This window comes from Rhinolophus ferrumequinum, chromosome X, assembly GCF_004115265.2.
Source record: "Rhinolophus ferrumequinum isolate MPI-CBG mRhiFer1 chromosome X, mRhiFer1_v1.p, whole genome shotgun sequence".
NCBI classification, from domain to species: Eukaryota; Metazoa; Chordata; class Mammalia; order Chiroptera; family Rhinolophidae; genus Rhinolophus; species Rhinolophus ferrumequinum.
In genome coordinates this window covers 119335898-119352078 of record NC_046284.1, presented here as the reverse complement: position 1 = coordinate 119352078, position 16181 = coordinate 119335898, and the positions used below count along the sequence as shown (strand labels likewise).

General features: G+C 43.6%; 1 protein-coding gene across 2 annotated transcripts in view; it reads left to right on the top strand.

Moving 5' to 3' along the window:
• CLCN4 (chloride voltage-gated channel 4) overlaps nt 1–15673 on the top strand; it is a 62509-nt gene extending 46836 nt beyond the window's left edge. For both annotated transcript variants that reach the window (XM_033107489.1, XM_033107498.1), the window contains exons 12-13: nt 5384–5600; nt 12347–15673. In XM_033107489.1, coding sequence (XP_032963380.1) covers nt 5384–5600; nt 12347–12437 — 308 coding nt within the window. In that variant the 3' untranslated portion in view covers nt 12438–15673. The remainder of the gene's footprint in view (nt 1–5383; nt 5601–12346) is intronic.
• Nucleotides 15674–16181: the final 508 nt, after the last annotated feature.

Sequence of the window (16181 nt, the reverse complement as noted above, 5' to 3'; positions counted from 1 at the left end):
GTAGGGTGTCCTGAAGACAGGTGGCTCAGAGAGCAAGCCTGTGGGCCCCATCAGCCTAGTGAAGACTTCATTGGAAAGGGAGCAGGAGGGGAAGGATTCCGAGGCCCCAGCAAGGGGGAGCAGTGAGCCTCGGAGGGCTCCCTCTGGCGGAGTCCTCCCAATGCAGCGGGACAGGGACCAGCCGAGCGCATCCGTGGCACATGGCAAACACGAATGCCATATTGCTCGCATCCCTGCCCTGCGATCTGCACACCATCCCAGCATCTCATGCTTGGCTGGAGCCTGTGATGTGGCTCAGGTGTGCACTCAATGATTTTACTACATATCCCATCTTCCAGAGTGTTTATGAAGTTTGCCAGTGGGACTCGCTGGGTGTGACCGCAGATTACACCACTGGGAGCACACCTTCACCTGAGAACCCTTTGCTTCTCCCTGCCTTTGTTCACTATCTCTTAGGCACTCCCTTTGAATTCCTGGTTTCTCTGTATGTTAAATAGCTTCGAAAATATCTTTAAAGTATCTTCATCGAAAGCTTTATAGAAATAAGTTTAGATAAGATGTATCCTTTAATTTTAGGTTGTTGCTCAGACATATTTATTTACCTCCCCAAAGCAACAACTGATTTTATATTTCAGACACAATAGCACATTTGTGCTTAAGTGCTCAGTGATACTTCTCTTTATTATAGCTCCTGTCACTTAACAGGTAGGTGCCTTTAGGCATAAGCACTGCCTTATAAAAAAAAATGAGGTTTGTTTAAAAAAGCTGTATAAGTAGGGTTAGATTTATTTAAAAATAATGTAATCAGCACCTTTAAAAAATTTATTCAATTCCTAAAATCTTTTAAGCAATGGTTGAAATTTAAAAACTAAAATAATAAATGTCACGGAATCCATTACCTGTTGTGTAGCTCCAGGCACACCTGCTAAGAGACAGTTTACTAATTTTGCTGAAACCCATTACTGTAATCAAGTGGGGAGCAGCAATTGTCATCAACCAGTTAGAGAAGAAATTTAAGCTTGCCAACCGAGCGCTCTCCTAGAAGCTATGCTTGGAATGTCTGAAGAGGCAACACATGGTGTAAATAATACCTATATGCTTTCAATCAGACCAATAACGGTATGGAAGCTGCTATATACATGGTTTGTGGAAAGGCACGGGGTGTTTCACTCTGAGCAATCTGAAAAGCTGTTTTCCTGGTCTGTGGAAAGAGAAGAGCCTCTGTACTCTGCTGGAGAAATTCATGACTTGTATTTGTGGAATTATGTGCCTTTCGTGAATATAGCCGTTGTCTTTCTTAGCAATTAGTTGGCACCACCTAGGAAGTGAGGCCCTCTTTATCACACACACACACGGGGCCATATGTGACCCTTGTTCAAATTCCTGGTAAATGGGACTTTACCTCTTGGTGCTCTTTACAAATATGAGGCTCTTTCTGTGCTCAGCAGGGCTCAGGCTCTTCCAGTCTTGAGTTCCGCAATTAAGCGAGGATGGGTTCAGAGAGGACTCAGTGGGAAGCCGCAAAGATGATTAAAGGGATGGAAAGTTAGAGTTATGAGGAAGAGTTAAGGGAACTCTTGTTTTTTTGTCTGGTGGATGATTTAATGATGACTCTCCAGCATGTAGAAGATGCTTACTTGCAGAAAGGGTTCTACGTCCAGGACTGGATAAGAAGATAAGTGTCAGACTTGTTGGACGGGTTAGTTAGGGATGAAGAGTTTTCTTCCTGGGAGGGAATAGGCCATAGAGAGGAGTGGTGTCGTCTGCTTCTTTCTTCTGGGATTAAAACATATACAGGGGGACTTCTCCATCCCTTGGTAAACTATAACTTGTCAAAATAATCTGATTTTTCTTCTAAATAGTTGTTACTTTTTAAATCACATCATCTTTGTACTGACCACCACTATAGTTGCTTCCAATTCTCCATTTTAACCTTTCTTGTTAATTATGTGTTTTATGGAAGTATTTTAAATGAAGAGGATGATAGAGTATTAATGTCCCTAAAAACATAATTACTCTAAAGTAGAGTTTCTCAACCTGAATACTATTGACATTTGGGGCTGCATCATTCTTTGTTGAGAGGGGCTGTCCTGTGCACTGTGGGATGTTTAGCAGCGTCCCTGGTCTCTACCCACTAGATGTCAGTAGCAACCGCATCCCCCAGTTATGACAACCAAACATGTCTCCAGATATTGCCAAATGTCCCCTGAGGCTGGGGGCAAAATTGCTCCCAATTGAGAACCATTGCTCTAGAGCAGGGGTGTCCAAACCGCGGGCCAACTGCGGCCCGCAATCCGTTTTTAATTGCCCGCAGCAAATTCCAAAACTATATTTAGTTTACTTAAATAAACCAGGTGAGGCAATACGTACTTCACCTCGAGTGAGTGGCCCGGCTGTGTGTGTATTTTACCTCAAGTGGCCCTTGGTGAAAAACGTTGAAAAAAGTTTGGACACCCCTGCTCTAAAGCCAAATTTCTTGGCCTATCGTAGTTTGTGAAGTTCATGTTACCACCACTTTCTTAATTACCTTCTCTGCACCTGGCATGATGATCGTATTGGTGCTGGAAAGTGGAATGTCAGGTTGAACGACCTTAGCAGGTGCTCATAACATGCGCATCATTTTTCAGAAGCTGCAGCCACTGATACTAGTTCTGGCACAATGTACAATACACCTATATTAAAAACAGTTTAACTACTTGACCTTTGAAACGATTAAAAATGAAATTTATTTCTAAAGTGAAAGTAACACGTACTCATAGAGTATTGGGGAAATCAGAAGGAAAAGGGCAAATAGCAAAAGGCACCCACATTCTCCACACCATAGAAGGCCATGGTTAATATTTAGTGCACTTCCTTCTGCCTTTTACATGTAAATGTTGGGCCTTTTGTTTCTTTTCTAACATAGACTCCCATGAGTCCTTGGGGTCCAGGATTCTCTTCTCTTACAGCACCGGATCATCCCCTGGGGGAGGAGTCGCTTGTGCATCCACCACGTGCCTACACACGTGGGGGCATAGGGATGACCGTAGCCAGTCTCTGCCCTCTGTGAACTTACATGCTAGAGTTTGTTGCAGGCATTTTGGTGACTGATGAAGATTTCTTATCCAAACTGGGAGTTGATGGTTCGCCTCAGTAGCGGGATGCGAAGAGCTTTCTTGCTGGTGGTTCTTCCATTCACCAACTTTTGGCCTGTACATAGCACCTCTACCCCCTCACGTTGAAGGTTTAAGATAAGTCTTCTAATAGAGTTCCAAAGTGGCCTAGCAGAGCCGATATGGAGAGAGCAGCAGTTGCCATTCTTGGAGGAACAAGGAGCACAGCTCAGACCTCCGCCTCTGACTCCAGCTGCTGCCTTCAGTTTTTGTTTGGCAGTGACCAACTCATGGGCTTTCATTCCTAATGCCTCCGACGTGAAATAGGCTCTGTTCTACATGACAGGCAGAGCCAAGTTCACCGACATTTAGTAGGCCCAGTTACTCACTCATTCACTTGTTGATCGATTGGTTCACACATGTATTCAGCAAGTAACTGTTTTGTATCTATGTATACCAGGCATTGTCCAGGCACTGGGAATGCATCAGTGAGCGAGTTCACTGAATTAGCTGCTGTTAGAATCAGGGCTTCTAGCCCAATCGAGTAGATTTCAGAGGAAATATAAGCTTGGTATTTATTTCAACAAGAGGGTCAACAGTTTACTAAGTTGTATTTGATTTTATAAGGAGTTTGAAAAATCCATGTGATCAGTGCTTGATTGAGGTTTGTGGCTCGATCCATTCCTGACTTTCAACCTGATTGTTGAAAGAGATGGGATTCCTGTTACATGGGACTTTAGAGACTTAATTGGTCTATGAAAATGAATAAGTAAGTACCGTGTTTTCCCGAAAATAAGACCTACCCTGAAAATAAGCCCCAGTTAAGATCGTCAGCCAGACGGATGCATTTAGTACGTTATGACGATGTTCCAGAAGAAGATGACGTGACTGTATTTGAATAAATGTAGATTGTTGTACATGAAAAAATAAGGCATCCCCTGAAAATATGCCCTAACGTGTCTTTTAGAACAAAAATTAATATAAGACCTGGTCTTATTTTCGGGGAAACACGGTATATGTTGACTGTTGCCTCCTGCCTCAGTGCTTCAGGATGGAACCATCTTGATTTAGGAGAGAAGTGTGCAGTGTGTATTGTGTAGCATCTACATTTGAAAACATGTGCATCAGTGTCATCTGGTATTTGTGGTTGAATCATAGCCCATTTAATGTAACTAGATTTAACCTGACCCAAATAATGTGCAGGCATTTGCCCAGCGGGCCCTCTGTTCCTCCTTTAAACAGAGACCCTTTTTCAAACTCAGCTTGACCCCGAATGCTGCCAGTTTTCCATTAGAGTACTCTCTTGCAATAAATGGCCTTAGAGCAGGCAGTTAGAATTTTATTTCTCAAAGAACAATATAGGTGAATAGTAGTCTTTGAGAAGGCAAGAAATGTATTATAGAAACCAGGATCCATTTTAAGGCAAGCATTGCTATACATTTTTCCTAACCTTTTCCCATGAACCAGAAGAAAGATTAAAATTCCAACAGAAGGAAAATCGCCTTGGAGAAATATCTTGTGACCGATAGATTTATTTCATGTGTGACTTGAAATCGCCTGCCTTTCTAGTGCCGCTCAAGCTGTATTTCTAATGAGTCCTGTTACCTTACTTTTCTTTAGCTCTCTTTCACATGGCCTTGCCTATAGATAGAAATAGGCTAATTGTTACCATCACAGTTTTACTATCTTTCTTTGAGAAATCCACAAAATGGCCCATTTTTAAGAGAGCAGATCCAAGGGGTGGGGGATGTGGCTTTTCCAGGGGTATTTCTTTGGTCTCAAGGGTCATATTTGGGATTGAGCTGCATTTCTGGGCTGTGAGCCTGAGATAGTCCTATTAGTTTCCTGTTCCTTTCAGGATTCATGATGCCATTTGAGTCAATTATAAGTTAGCTTGTAAAAAACCAATGTATTAAGGTCACTGGGCAGCTAAATGAGGTTTCTCGTCATGTCCACTTCAGCCCATGATGAGGTGAAGAAGTGTTAGGAAGGCAAGGGTAGAGGGCCCTGAGCCTTCTGGGTGCCCTGGAGTCCCCAAAGGAGCCATTAGGTCAGGCCCATCTTTCAAGACTTTGGCAATGAACGATCGGGTCACAGCAAGGGGACCCTTGCCCAGCATTAACTTGAGAGAGAGCTTCTCATTAAGAATGTGGAGTTTGCTTTCTGAGCCCATTTTCTGTGGGATTCGAGGATGCGGGTGGAGGGAAGACACATGTTCCTGAAGGTCTGGGGTGGGGAGAGTTGTTAGCAAGGGATTTGGTGTGGCTTACGGTCCTGCTTGCCCATTCTAGAGAATGCCAGACAGAGGCAGGAGGGCATCGTGAGCAATTCCATCATGTACTTCACGGAGGAGCCCCCCGAGCTGCCGGCCAACAGCCCTCAACCCCTGAAGCTGCGGCGTGTCCTGAACCTCAGCCCTTTCACGGTCACAGATCACACCCCCATGGAGACGGTGGTGGACATCTTCCGGAAACTGGGGCTCCGGCAGTGCCTGGTGACGCGGAGTGGGTGAGTGGCCGAACAGGTGTTGATGGAATGTGTACTGTGGCCAGACTTTGGAGAACAAGATGAGTAAGACACGGTCTCAGTCCTTACGGGACTCGAAGACCAGCACTTGGTAGCAGATGGCAGTACATGTGGTGAGCACATTGAGAAAGAAATGACTGGAAGCTGTGGGAACTTAGTGCGGAGGCCAGTGCAGCCCAAGAAGATGGGAGAAGTTTCCTGGTGGGGCTGCAGTCTGGCCCGAGGCTGCAGGTGGAGCCAGAAAGGGGAGGGGCCAAAGGAGAGGGCTGGGGCTGCTTTTCTACCATCCAGGCTCAGGGAGAAGGTGCGGCCTGTTCTGCTGTAACGTGACGTACATTCCTCAAAATCATGGCGCTATGCAAAAATGAACAATGAAAACCGTAGGGCTTGTGAGAAAAATAGGGTTAGGGACATAAAGCTCAAAAACTTCGTTCGTAGACACATTAAAAAAAAGACAAGAAGCTAACAAAAATGGCAGTACCATTTTAGACACATTAGATGGTTAAGAAATGTATCAATATGACAACAAAAATGTCAGTTCACCTTGAGGATGCCCTGAGGTTGGCTTGTGGACATGGGTGTTGCGAGCATTTTATGTATTCCCCTGGGCTCAGCTGGGTTCAGTTTTCTGCATTCACCTGGAGGTGCTCGTGGAGGAAGTCACCTGAAGCAAATGTGAAGTTCACATTCCGCTCAGATTGTCCCCTAATGTGTCAGTCTGTTGAAAACAACTCCCTACTTTGAACACAAATGTTGTTGGAGAGCTGAGTGATTTGCTAGCCCCATGGCATTGTCTCTGCTGCAGCAATATTATTTCTGCTTTGTGTTATCGTAAAGCAGGGAAGCAGCACTGCAAAGGTCAAAGGGTCGTGATGGCATGAGAGGTGCGGTGCCCCAAGGGCCATTCTTTGGGCTCAGAGGCACACCCCAAATTCACGGCCTCAGAATCTCGAGAGGAGGAAGATATTGGCTCAGTCAGGGTTGCCTGGAACCTAGGATCGTCTACCCAGTTTATTCCTTTATAGGCTGGGGGCAGGAGGTGAGGGGTATGGGTTGTGGAGAAATTGGTATCCTAAATACAGCTTAGGCTTCTATAGCATCCAGAGGCGTCACTCTGATGTAGTTTACATCTCCAGGGCCAGCACACTCCAGTTTAACCCAGCATTTCTCAATCAGGGTGATTTTGCCCCCCAGAGAGTTTGGGTGTCACAACTAGGGGAAGGGGTGCTGCTGGCATCTAGTGGCTAGAGACCAAGGATGCTGTTTGACACCCTACAATGCACAGGACGGCCCCCATCGCAACGAAGAATCATCCAGTCCAAAATGTCGCTAGCGCTGCAATTGAGTGACCCTGGACTGGATGCCCGTGAATAGCCGACGAGCAGTCCTTTTTCATTCAGCTTTCTTCCCACTATCCTGCTAACAGTGGCACAGGACTCTGCGCAAGGGCTTGGATTTGCACATTGTCCCAGAGAACTGCTAGCCGACAGGACAAGTGTCCTCCTTAGCTCTGACTGCACCGAGGGCGGTGTCTTGCACATGGGAAGGGCAATCAGTATGGGACAAATAAATGTTTGAGGCTACAGATCATTTTTGCTGGTGACTTTTAAAGGAATTCAGTAGTTCTCAACCCTGAGTGTGCATTGTAATCCTGGAGGATTCAACCTCTAGGTGAAACCCAAGTGCCGGGCCCCAGCACGGTTACCAATTCCTCAGGTCTAGTGGGGGCCTGAGGATGTATATTTCTAAGGAGCTCCCAAAGGCTGCTGCTGGTTGGGGGACCCCACTTTGCAAAACGCTGAAGCCCATTTATGTACTTGAATTTCCAGCACTTGGCATAAACACCACTGCGATCACCGTGTCATCTCAAGTGGATAGCAGTTTCTCTTTTCCTTTAAAATAATAATCCAATGTCAGTTATCGCTGGAATTTCCAGTTCTGGCAGGAAATTCTGCCCTTAACGCCCGCTCACACCTCACGGAGCCCCATGAGGTTTTCCTGTGAAGATCTGGGTGCCGAAATTGGCTCCGAATGTTCTGCGAGAAAACAAAATAGCACTCTCTCTCTCGCTCTACATATTTTAAACAAACACAGATGCTGATACGTTAGTGCTGGCAAGGGGTCCTTGTTTGCGGGCCCTTTCATCTCCTTGGGCTTGCGGCCAGGGCAGGCACGTCTTAAGCCAGCGCGCATTTTTGATGTAGTCTGTTGCCATGTGCCTTCTCTGCTCGCGGCCGAGAGCCCCAGCTCTTCCCATGGACCTGCATCATCCGCAGGATTTCTCAGGGCCTGGGGTCCAAGATAATTGTGAAAACAGACCAGAAACCAGAGAAGTCTATGTCCTTCAGAATGCCGGAGTCTAGGAAGCCTCCTGTGGCAAAGGGTGAATTTGGGTGGGATTTTCCCTTCGGAGGATCTAGAAAGGATGAGCGAGCGGGGGAGACAGTGTCAGCTTTCCCCACGCCCTGTTCAGTGGCCTTTTCAGAAGGGCCCAGCTGCTCTAATCTGAATTACATTCATGGTCATAGATCAGCTGTTTATCACTCACCGGATTCGCTTGAACTGCTATCCTCTTGATTTAAATCAAATAGGACATTTCACGCCACTAATGAACCCTGCTGGATTTGATGTGGCCTCTTTTTGGGTGGATATGCAGCTCTCTTCTTCTGCGATAATTGTTGTCGCAGGCCGAGGCACAATTTATGCCTGAACGCAAGGCAGCTCCTGATTTTACATTTCCCCAGAACCGTTGTAACCAGCTTGACTTTCAGATATTATAGTTATAGAGCTTGAAGGGGAGATTGTCAGGACTGCTTTAGGCAAATGCCTGATCTTTTGATGCTGTCTCCAGGGTGAAGATAAGGAAATAAAAACTAGGCTCAATAGATATGAGAGGGGTGTGTGTGTGAGAGATTAATAGAGTTCTCAGCACTTTGCAAACTCTAACAAGTCACTTTTTTTTTTTCAAAGCAACATTGGTTTACTCATCTTACTGAGCATTTATTTGAGAACTGGAGAAAGCTCAAAAGTGTTAAAAAAATCAAGCCAAGGAGCTTTACTAAGGAACATGGACATAATCCAATTTAAGTGGTGTTACCCAGGTGTTCTAGAGGGAGTGTCCCAAGCCAGGCTTTCAAGTAGAAAATAAATGTCAAAGACAACAAAAGAGCATTTTAAGTTGAGGGATTGTCCACTGGTTGCCAGTTGCCAGCAGCGGAACCCCTTCCCATTGCCTACAGACACACCTTTAGATGGTCCGTCTCTGTGGACCAAAGTGCTCACACCTGCTTCCGTTTCTCTTACGCTCACACTGTCTTAGTGTCGTATTACAGGCATAAGCTGCTCGCCTTGTAATTATTCTTTTTTGATTTTAAAGGGATTGAAAGCTGTTATGGATTGAATTGTGTTCCCCCCTGTTCATATATTGAAGCCTAACCTCCAATGTTACTGTATTTGGACATGAGATCTTCAAGGCGGGAATTAAGGTTAAAGGAGGTCATAAAAGTAAGGCTCTAATCTGATGGGACTGGTGTCCTTATAAGAAGACGAAGAGACACCAGGGATGTTTGTGCAGAGAAAAGGGCCATGTGAGGTTACAGCAAAAAGGCAGATGTCTGCAAGCCAAGGAGACAGGCCTCTGCAGAAATCAAACCTGCCAGCACCTTGATCTTGGCCTTTCGGTCTCCAGAACGGTGAGAACCTACATTTCTGTTGTTAAGCCACCCTGTCCATACTACTTTGTTATGGCAGCCTGAGCAGACTAAGTCAGGACTTGGCTTCAGCCTGGCAGGTTTAGTATAATGGCATCTTGTCTGATGGGGCATCTTCAATTTGACTGCATTTTGATAAATTTCAGAAATGTATTTAAAGTACTATATGAACATGGTTAAAGGCAAGTAACTAAATAGCTAGAACGAACAACTTCTGGCTTTCTCCTTCTTCACCACCACCACCCCACTCCCTTCAGGAAACCCCAAGGGTTTTGCTTTCTTTAATTGATAGACTATTTTTTTTTAGAACATTTTTAGGTTTACAGAAAAATGAAGCAGAAAGTACAGAGTTCCTATATTCCCTCTCTTGTCCCTTCACAGTAGCCCTTATTGTTAACTTCTTCATTGGTGCACTGTATTCGTTGCCACTGCTGAAGCAATGCCAATACGTTGTTGTTAACTAACGTCCGTAGTTTACACTAGGGCTCACTCTTGGCGTTGTACGTTCTATGGGTTTGGACAAATGTAGAATGACATGCGTCCACCATTAGGGTATCACAGAGTAGTGTCACTGCCCTAAGAATCCTCTGTGCTCGGGCTGTTCATCTCCAGTACTCCCACCTCCCCAATAACTCCTGGCAATCGCTGATCTTTTCACGGTCTCCATAGTTCTGCCTTTTCCAGAATGTCACAGAGTTGGAATCATACAGCGTGTAGCCTTCTCAGACTGGCTTCTCCCACTTGGTAACATGCATTTCAGGTTCCTCCGTGTCTTTTCGTGGCTTGATGGCTCATTTTTTCTTAGTGCTGAACAATATTCTGTTGTCTGGATGTTTGTTTCTCCATTTACCTACTGAAGGACGTCTTGGTTACTTCCAAGTTTTGGTGATTTTGGTGGAGGCACACATTTTTTAAGAGTAAGGATGCTCTTTTCACATAACCACTAAACTATAATTACACAAAGTTAACAATAACTCAGTATATCACTCAATATCTTGTTCGTATCAAATTTCAATCCAGAATTCCTTCAAGGTCACATATTGCATTTGGTTGTTTTGCCTCATTAGTCTTTTGTTTAGAACAGTTCTCTGCCTTTTTTTGTTTGTTTGTTATTTGTGACTGATTTTTTTTTTAAGAGTCCAGACCAGGAGTCTCCCATTCTGAATTTGTTTGATTGCTTCCTCATAGTTTGATTTGGTTTCAGTAGTTTTTGGCAACATTTCAAAGTGCATGATGTCATAATGTCAGCTTTTCTGGTTTTGTTGCTGGTAAGCTCCATCACTTGGGTGAGGTGGTGATGGCTGGAGCCCTCTGTTGTAGAGGGACATTTTTCTCTTTGTATAATCTGTGGAGGGATACTTTGAGACCATGTGAATTTTTTGTTTTCCAGTGGTTTTGGAATCCATTGATAATTATTGACTAAACTAATTATTACATTGGGGGTTGCAAAATGTTGATTTTCTAATTCTATTCTGCTTTCTACATTTTTCCCCATTTTTTGCTTATCATGATAGAATCATGACCCTTTCAGTGTTCTGACATCTGTGTCTTCATTATTCTTTTTGTTTAGCATGCTTTTTAAGGCCTCTTTTGTTGTTTTCCTGTCTCCTGAAGATGTTCCTATGAGATGAAGGGAAAGAGGTAGTATCTGCTGTCTACCCCAGTGTGTTAGATGGGGAAACTAACACAAGAAATCGATCACTTTTTTTAAGTTCCAGTGTGGTCAGGGACAAAGAAATCAGAATTCTGATCTGACAGTTTCACTAACCAGTGTCCATTTCACCAGATGTAACTGACTTGAATACTGCTCTGAATACTTCGATTCCCTGTTCTCACTTACTTTTTATTAGAAGAGACGAGTTCGACTAATTTGGCTTTAATGAGATAAATGACAATGTATTACAATTGTCTCTTGATTTTTTTTTTTTTGGTATATCATCATTTTACACAGATAGAGAGTAGAAAGCTATCATTTTAATAGCTATGCAGTATTCCAGTGTCAGATTGCCATAGTTTACTTCTCTATTTCCCTTTTCTCGAGGATGGTGGAGGTACAGTAAGCAGCATTTTGCAAACTAATTTGGCAATGGAATATCTTTTCTCCAAAGAAGTTGTGTACATCCCCTTCTTTCAAGCCTTTCCCTTTACCTAGGGGGCATGATTTGTTTCAGCAGGTGGTCATTTAAATGTTTAATAAAATCAAGAGTGAGGCAAGGGCTGCCATGAATGGTTGTGCAAGTGTGTAATACATAATCCAGGGTGTACTATTTACATTATAGTGTTTGTGAACAGTGCCCCCTGGAGTTCTGCAATGTACAGTCCGAGTGGTCCTATACAAGGGGCTCTGGTAAGTGGTATTGTTTTTGTCAGTTGAAAGCAATAGAATTTTGGAAGAGGAGGTAATTTACATATATGGTCAGAAACGATATAAAATAGAATCGTTGTATTTAAAAAAAAATTCTTATACTTAAAATACCTTCTACTTGGAATTTCTGTGATATGGCAAGTTTTGATGATGGCTTTCATAAGCCTTTTTAAAGCTGATTATAGTCTTAAAATTTAGCAGTGTGTGTTAGTCATCGTAGGTTTACTGCTGTAATAAACAAGCTTGTATTCTCTGTGGCCTAGCCCAATAAGGTTTGTTTTTCTCCTAGGCACATCCAGTGTGGGTTGTAGCAAGCATGGGCTCTGCACCACACAGTCATTCAAGGACTCAGGTCTTTGAATCTGTTGGCTCCTAAGTCAATCCTCTGTGATCTTGGAGTCCTTCACTGGCTCCTCTGCCTCTGATTGGCAGATAAGGAGAGAGTGTGTGAGGAAATGTGCAGGTAACTTGGGAGGGGTATCCCTCGCCTCCACCCACACGTACCAGCTCACTCAATTGGCCCCACCCAACCACAAGGGAAGCTGGGAAATGTCTCTCTGTGTGCCTAGGTGAAAAAGGCACTGGTGTTTAGGAACAGGCATGAGTCATTATTGCAAGGCTGACCTCTGTTCTCTATTTTGTTTCTTCTCCAGGAGACTTCTTGGCATCATCACAAAAAAGGATGTTCTGAGACATATGGCCCAGATGGCAAACCAGGACCCTGAATCCATCATGTTTAATTAGAAACAAGATGGCACTTATTTTGAGAAAAACAACAGCTATGTCATTTTAAAAAAAATAAACAAGTGATATGTTATTATCCTAATGTGCTGGGGGCAACAGAAACAAAAGCTTTGTTTGAAAGGAAGGAAAGATGAAACCTTTTTAAAAAAGAATACATCAATGAGTAGGCATTTTATAGCTTTAACCCCTTATGAGTTTCAAGCTGTGTTTCTTAATGAGTTTACTAACTGCTATGGGGGCATGTGGGTGGGTGTAAACGATGTGGTTTGTAAAAGGACATAGAACACAAATGCTGAATCAAGAAATGTTTGCCCTTCTATTCAAGGCTGATGTTTGTGAAGCTTTGAGTCCTAAGGGATATTGGCATGTCAGCGTCCTTATTTATTGGTTCCTGAAGTTTTGCTGCTATGTTACTGAATCAGACTAAAGGTATTTGCACGCACTTTCTTGGAAAAGAAAAAGAAATTAATTTGAATATAGTGAAAGCTGCAAGTATGCTGGTGGGTTCACTCATGACCATCCCATTTCTTGCTCATGTTCTCAGTCTATTATTTTGCTTGTCCATCAGTTTCTAAACCAACATCAGGCTCGCCTGCTCTGATGGGCATGAAGAAATCACTTCTCTATGCAAGACCAGCATCTTGGGACTGCCTGACGAACTATTGGAGAACTTAGTGCTGTACTGTATTTCCTCCCCTACAAAGGGATTCATCTGTATTGTTAGAGTATGCTCACCCAATCATTGATTTACATCCCTATTGCCTGTGCTTCATTTATTTCTTGGCGTTGCCTGTGCATTCTTAAATATTGATCAGTCCAACACTTTCTATGGGCCATATCCTCCATGCTGCCAGCTTGCCATAAGTTCCGAATAGCATATACAAGAGTCAAAATACTTTACCCAGTGTTACTACTTATTTTTCCTCTCAGGTCTTATTAAATATGGCTGCAGAGAGGGTGAGGCATACGAGTTCTCAGTGGGAACTCCTCCAAATGGATTGCAAGAGAAATACTAAATTGATTCTAAATCTGTTCCATTCTCTTCTCTGTAGGATGCAAAATGCCCAGCTGTAATGTGTAAGCATGCACTTTCATACCAGCAATCAGAGCACAGAAGGACAGAGTTAAATTTTAGACAGTCAATTTGAGCATTGAGCGTCTTTATGTTGAACCTAATGATGCATTTCTTATTTTAGTCAGGACTTCTGTGTTTTCTGGGGGAAGGAATTAAGCTGGGTTTTTTTCGGTCCACAGTCATCTGCGTACGAGTTGTCCTTTGTGCCCTTTCTCTTTCATCTTTGTCCTTTCTTTTTCACTGCATTGTTCTCTTCACCCTTCTCCATCTCTTCATTGGATGTTGATGTATCAGGTATGCATTTGGCTGCAAATCATAGAAAACCCAAGGAACAGTGATAGGCTGAACAGAAATCTGGGGCTGGGCACTCAAGCCTATCTCCATGTCATCATGAGTCTACACTTTTTGGTCTTTCTTTCACCATCCTTTCTCCTTTGGCTTCCTGCCTCATAGTCACAAGATGGTTACTGAATTGCCAGGTATGATGTCTGCTTTCTAAGCAGGAAGAGGCAAATAACAGGGGCAGTGATAACATCGAAAAGCAAAGCTCTCCCAGAGACGCCCGCTTTCCCCCGTTGGCTAGAATTCTGTCACATGGCTCCCCGAGCTGCATGTGAGTCCGGGAGGACTGTGCTTGGCATGGTGTATTACCCTCTGAACAAGATTTCGATTCTCTTAATAAGGAAGTGGGGATTGGTCCTTGGAAGGGGAGTGTTGTCTGCTGTATTGGATGCCATCATTGTGTCCCTGTCATTGTCTTTCCTGTCTTCTTTCCTCTTTCTTGCTGAAACCCTTTGAACACTCTCTTCTAACCTTAGAGTACACCACTTCTCTCTCAGATTTGACAGAGAGCTCCCAATCAGAATCCATCACTTCTTATCCTAATAAAACTGTTCATTTTGGATATAAATCTAGCTACAAGAGGGTTTCTGTGAAAACTTCTAATTGATGTAAGAGAATAGACTGATATGTTCTCTGGATTAAAAAAAAAAGTTTCAGTCAGATCATGCTGACAAACTATGGACAATTTGTTTCTGTAATTTGTCCCCTCCAAAATAATATCAGATAGCCGCTTTAGCATGGAAACATCGGTCACTAGTAGAGAATTCAGGCTTTGGGCCTACAATAGAATGAAACTTGTTGTCTCCTTTGCAGCACGTAGATACTGAGTAACAGATCCTAATATTAGTGTTGTTAATTGGGTTTCCATGGGACATATGCAAGTGAAGCTGGTTTCTCCTGTACTTTAAATCCTGAAAAAATCTTAAGGATTGCTTCATGTAGTTCCCCTTTTATTCCCACATGGCCTCCGAAAAGAGTATTAGTCATAGCCTGGATTTAGACAATCCAGGATGCCCTTTTAGCTGAACAAGGAGCTTCAGAAGGGAACACGAAACAGTGAACAGTAGCCAAAGGACAATGCCATCACAGAATTTCCTCCTCCAGCTGAGGCCATGGAAGGATGAGGGGATAGTTCACGCTGGGCCAAGGTCACCAAGGGCAGTTGTGTCTTTCTCCCCAATGCTTAGCGTCAGTGAATTCACAGGAAACGGTTGGGAGTGTTACTTGACTTAAATAACCTAATCTTGTTTTCCTTCACAAGTTGAACCTCTAATTTGTTGTGGGGTTCAGACTCTCCCCAACTGAAGGCCAGGGTCAGACAGGCAGGTTAAGGTCAAGGATGGGGGAGTTTGCAATGGGGACAACTAGAGCCAATTGCCTTCCTCCTCTGGAGCCCTAACTCAGCCCTGTGGTCCACTCAGCCATTGGCCGAGCTCCATGGGGAACATGCCGCCGAGCTCTTGGTCACTCTTTCTTGTAAAAGTACGTGGGTAGGGATTCTGAAGGCATTTGCTGTGTCCAAATGGGGAACTTCATCCATTTTGCCTGGTGATGGGATGAGCGAGATGAATGGAACTGGGATGTGGAGGTGAAATAAACGTTTTCCAGAATAATGTTTTTCTTTTCTTTTCCAGAGCCAAAGGCTTTAGTTAGACATTTGTAGAACTTTCTGAATCAGTTTTTTATGTAAATAAACGTAAATACATAATGGAAAAGGAGTTCTCTAATGAGGCACATCAACCTATTTGTTGCTCTCCCTCTCTGTTACTGAGGCACTGTGTTGTAAAAGGACAGACACTAAATAAAGAGTGTACTGAAAGTGATGTGTGGATTTCTTGCTTTTCAGTGCGTCCCCTGGGAATGCAGGTGTGCGCATGGCTGTTAGAGAAAGGGAATGTGCTAGAAGCAAATCAGTATTCAGTATTTGCTGTTGCTTAGAACCAGGCAACCTCAAATGTCACAATTCAGCCCTTCCCAAAGACCTTACAAAGGAGAAGACAGGTCGGTAGATATATTTTTGGCCCTAATAAGTGACAGAAAGTGAAAAACTTTGAGCAGTTTGTTTCACTGAGGTGAGAACTGGTTACTGTAAATGATCAACATGTGCAAATGCTGCTTAGTAATATTAGCAGATGCTGGGCTGGAAATCATAAGACACCCGAGGAGAACTGGTGAATTGCCTAATTGTCATAGTATGCCTTCGTTTTCATCTCACGCGTGCAGTGTTTTATCAGACTCGGTTTCCAACTTGTGCTATGGTTTACATGAGCAGGGAGCCTGTGTATCTAACTTGGGGAACACTAAGCAGACTCCATTTTCAGTGGTGC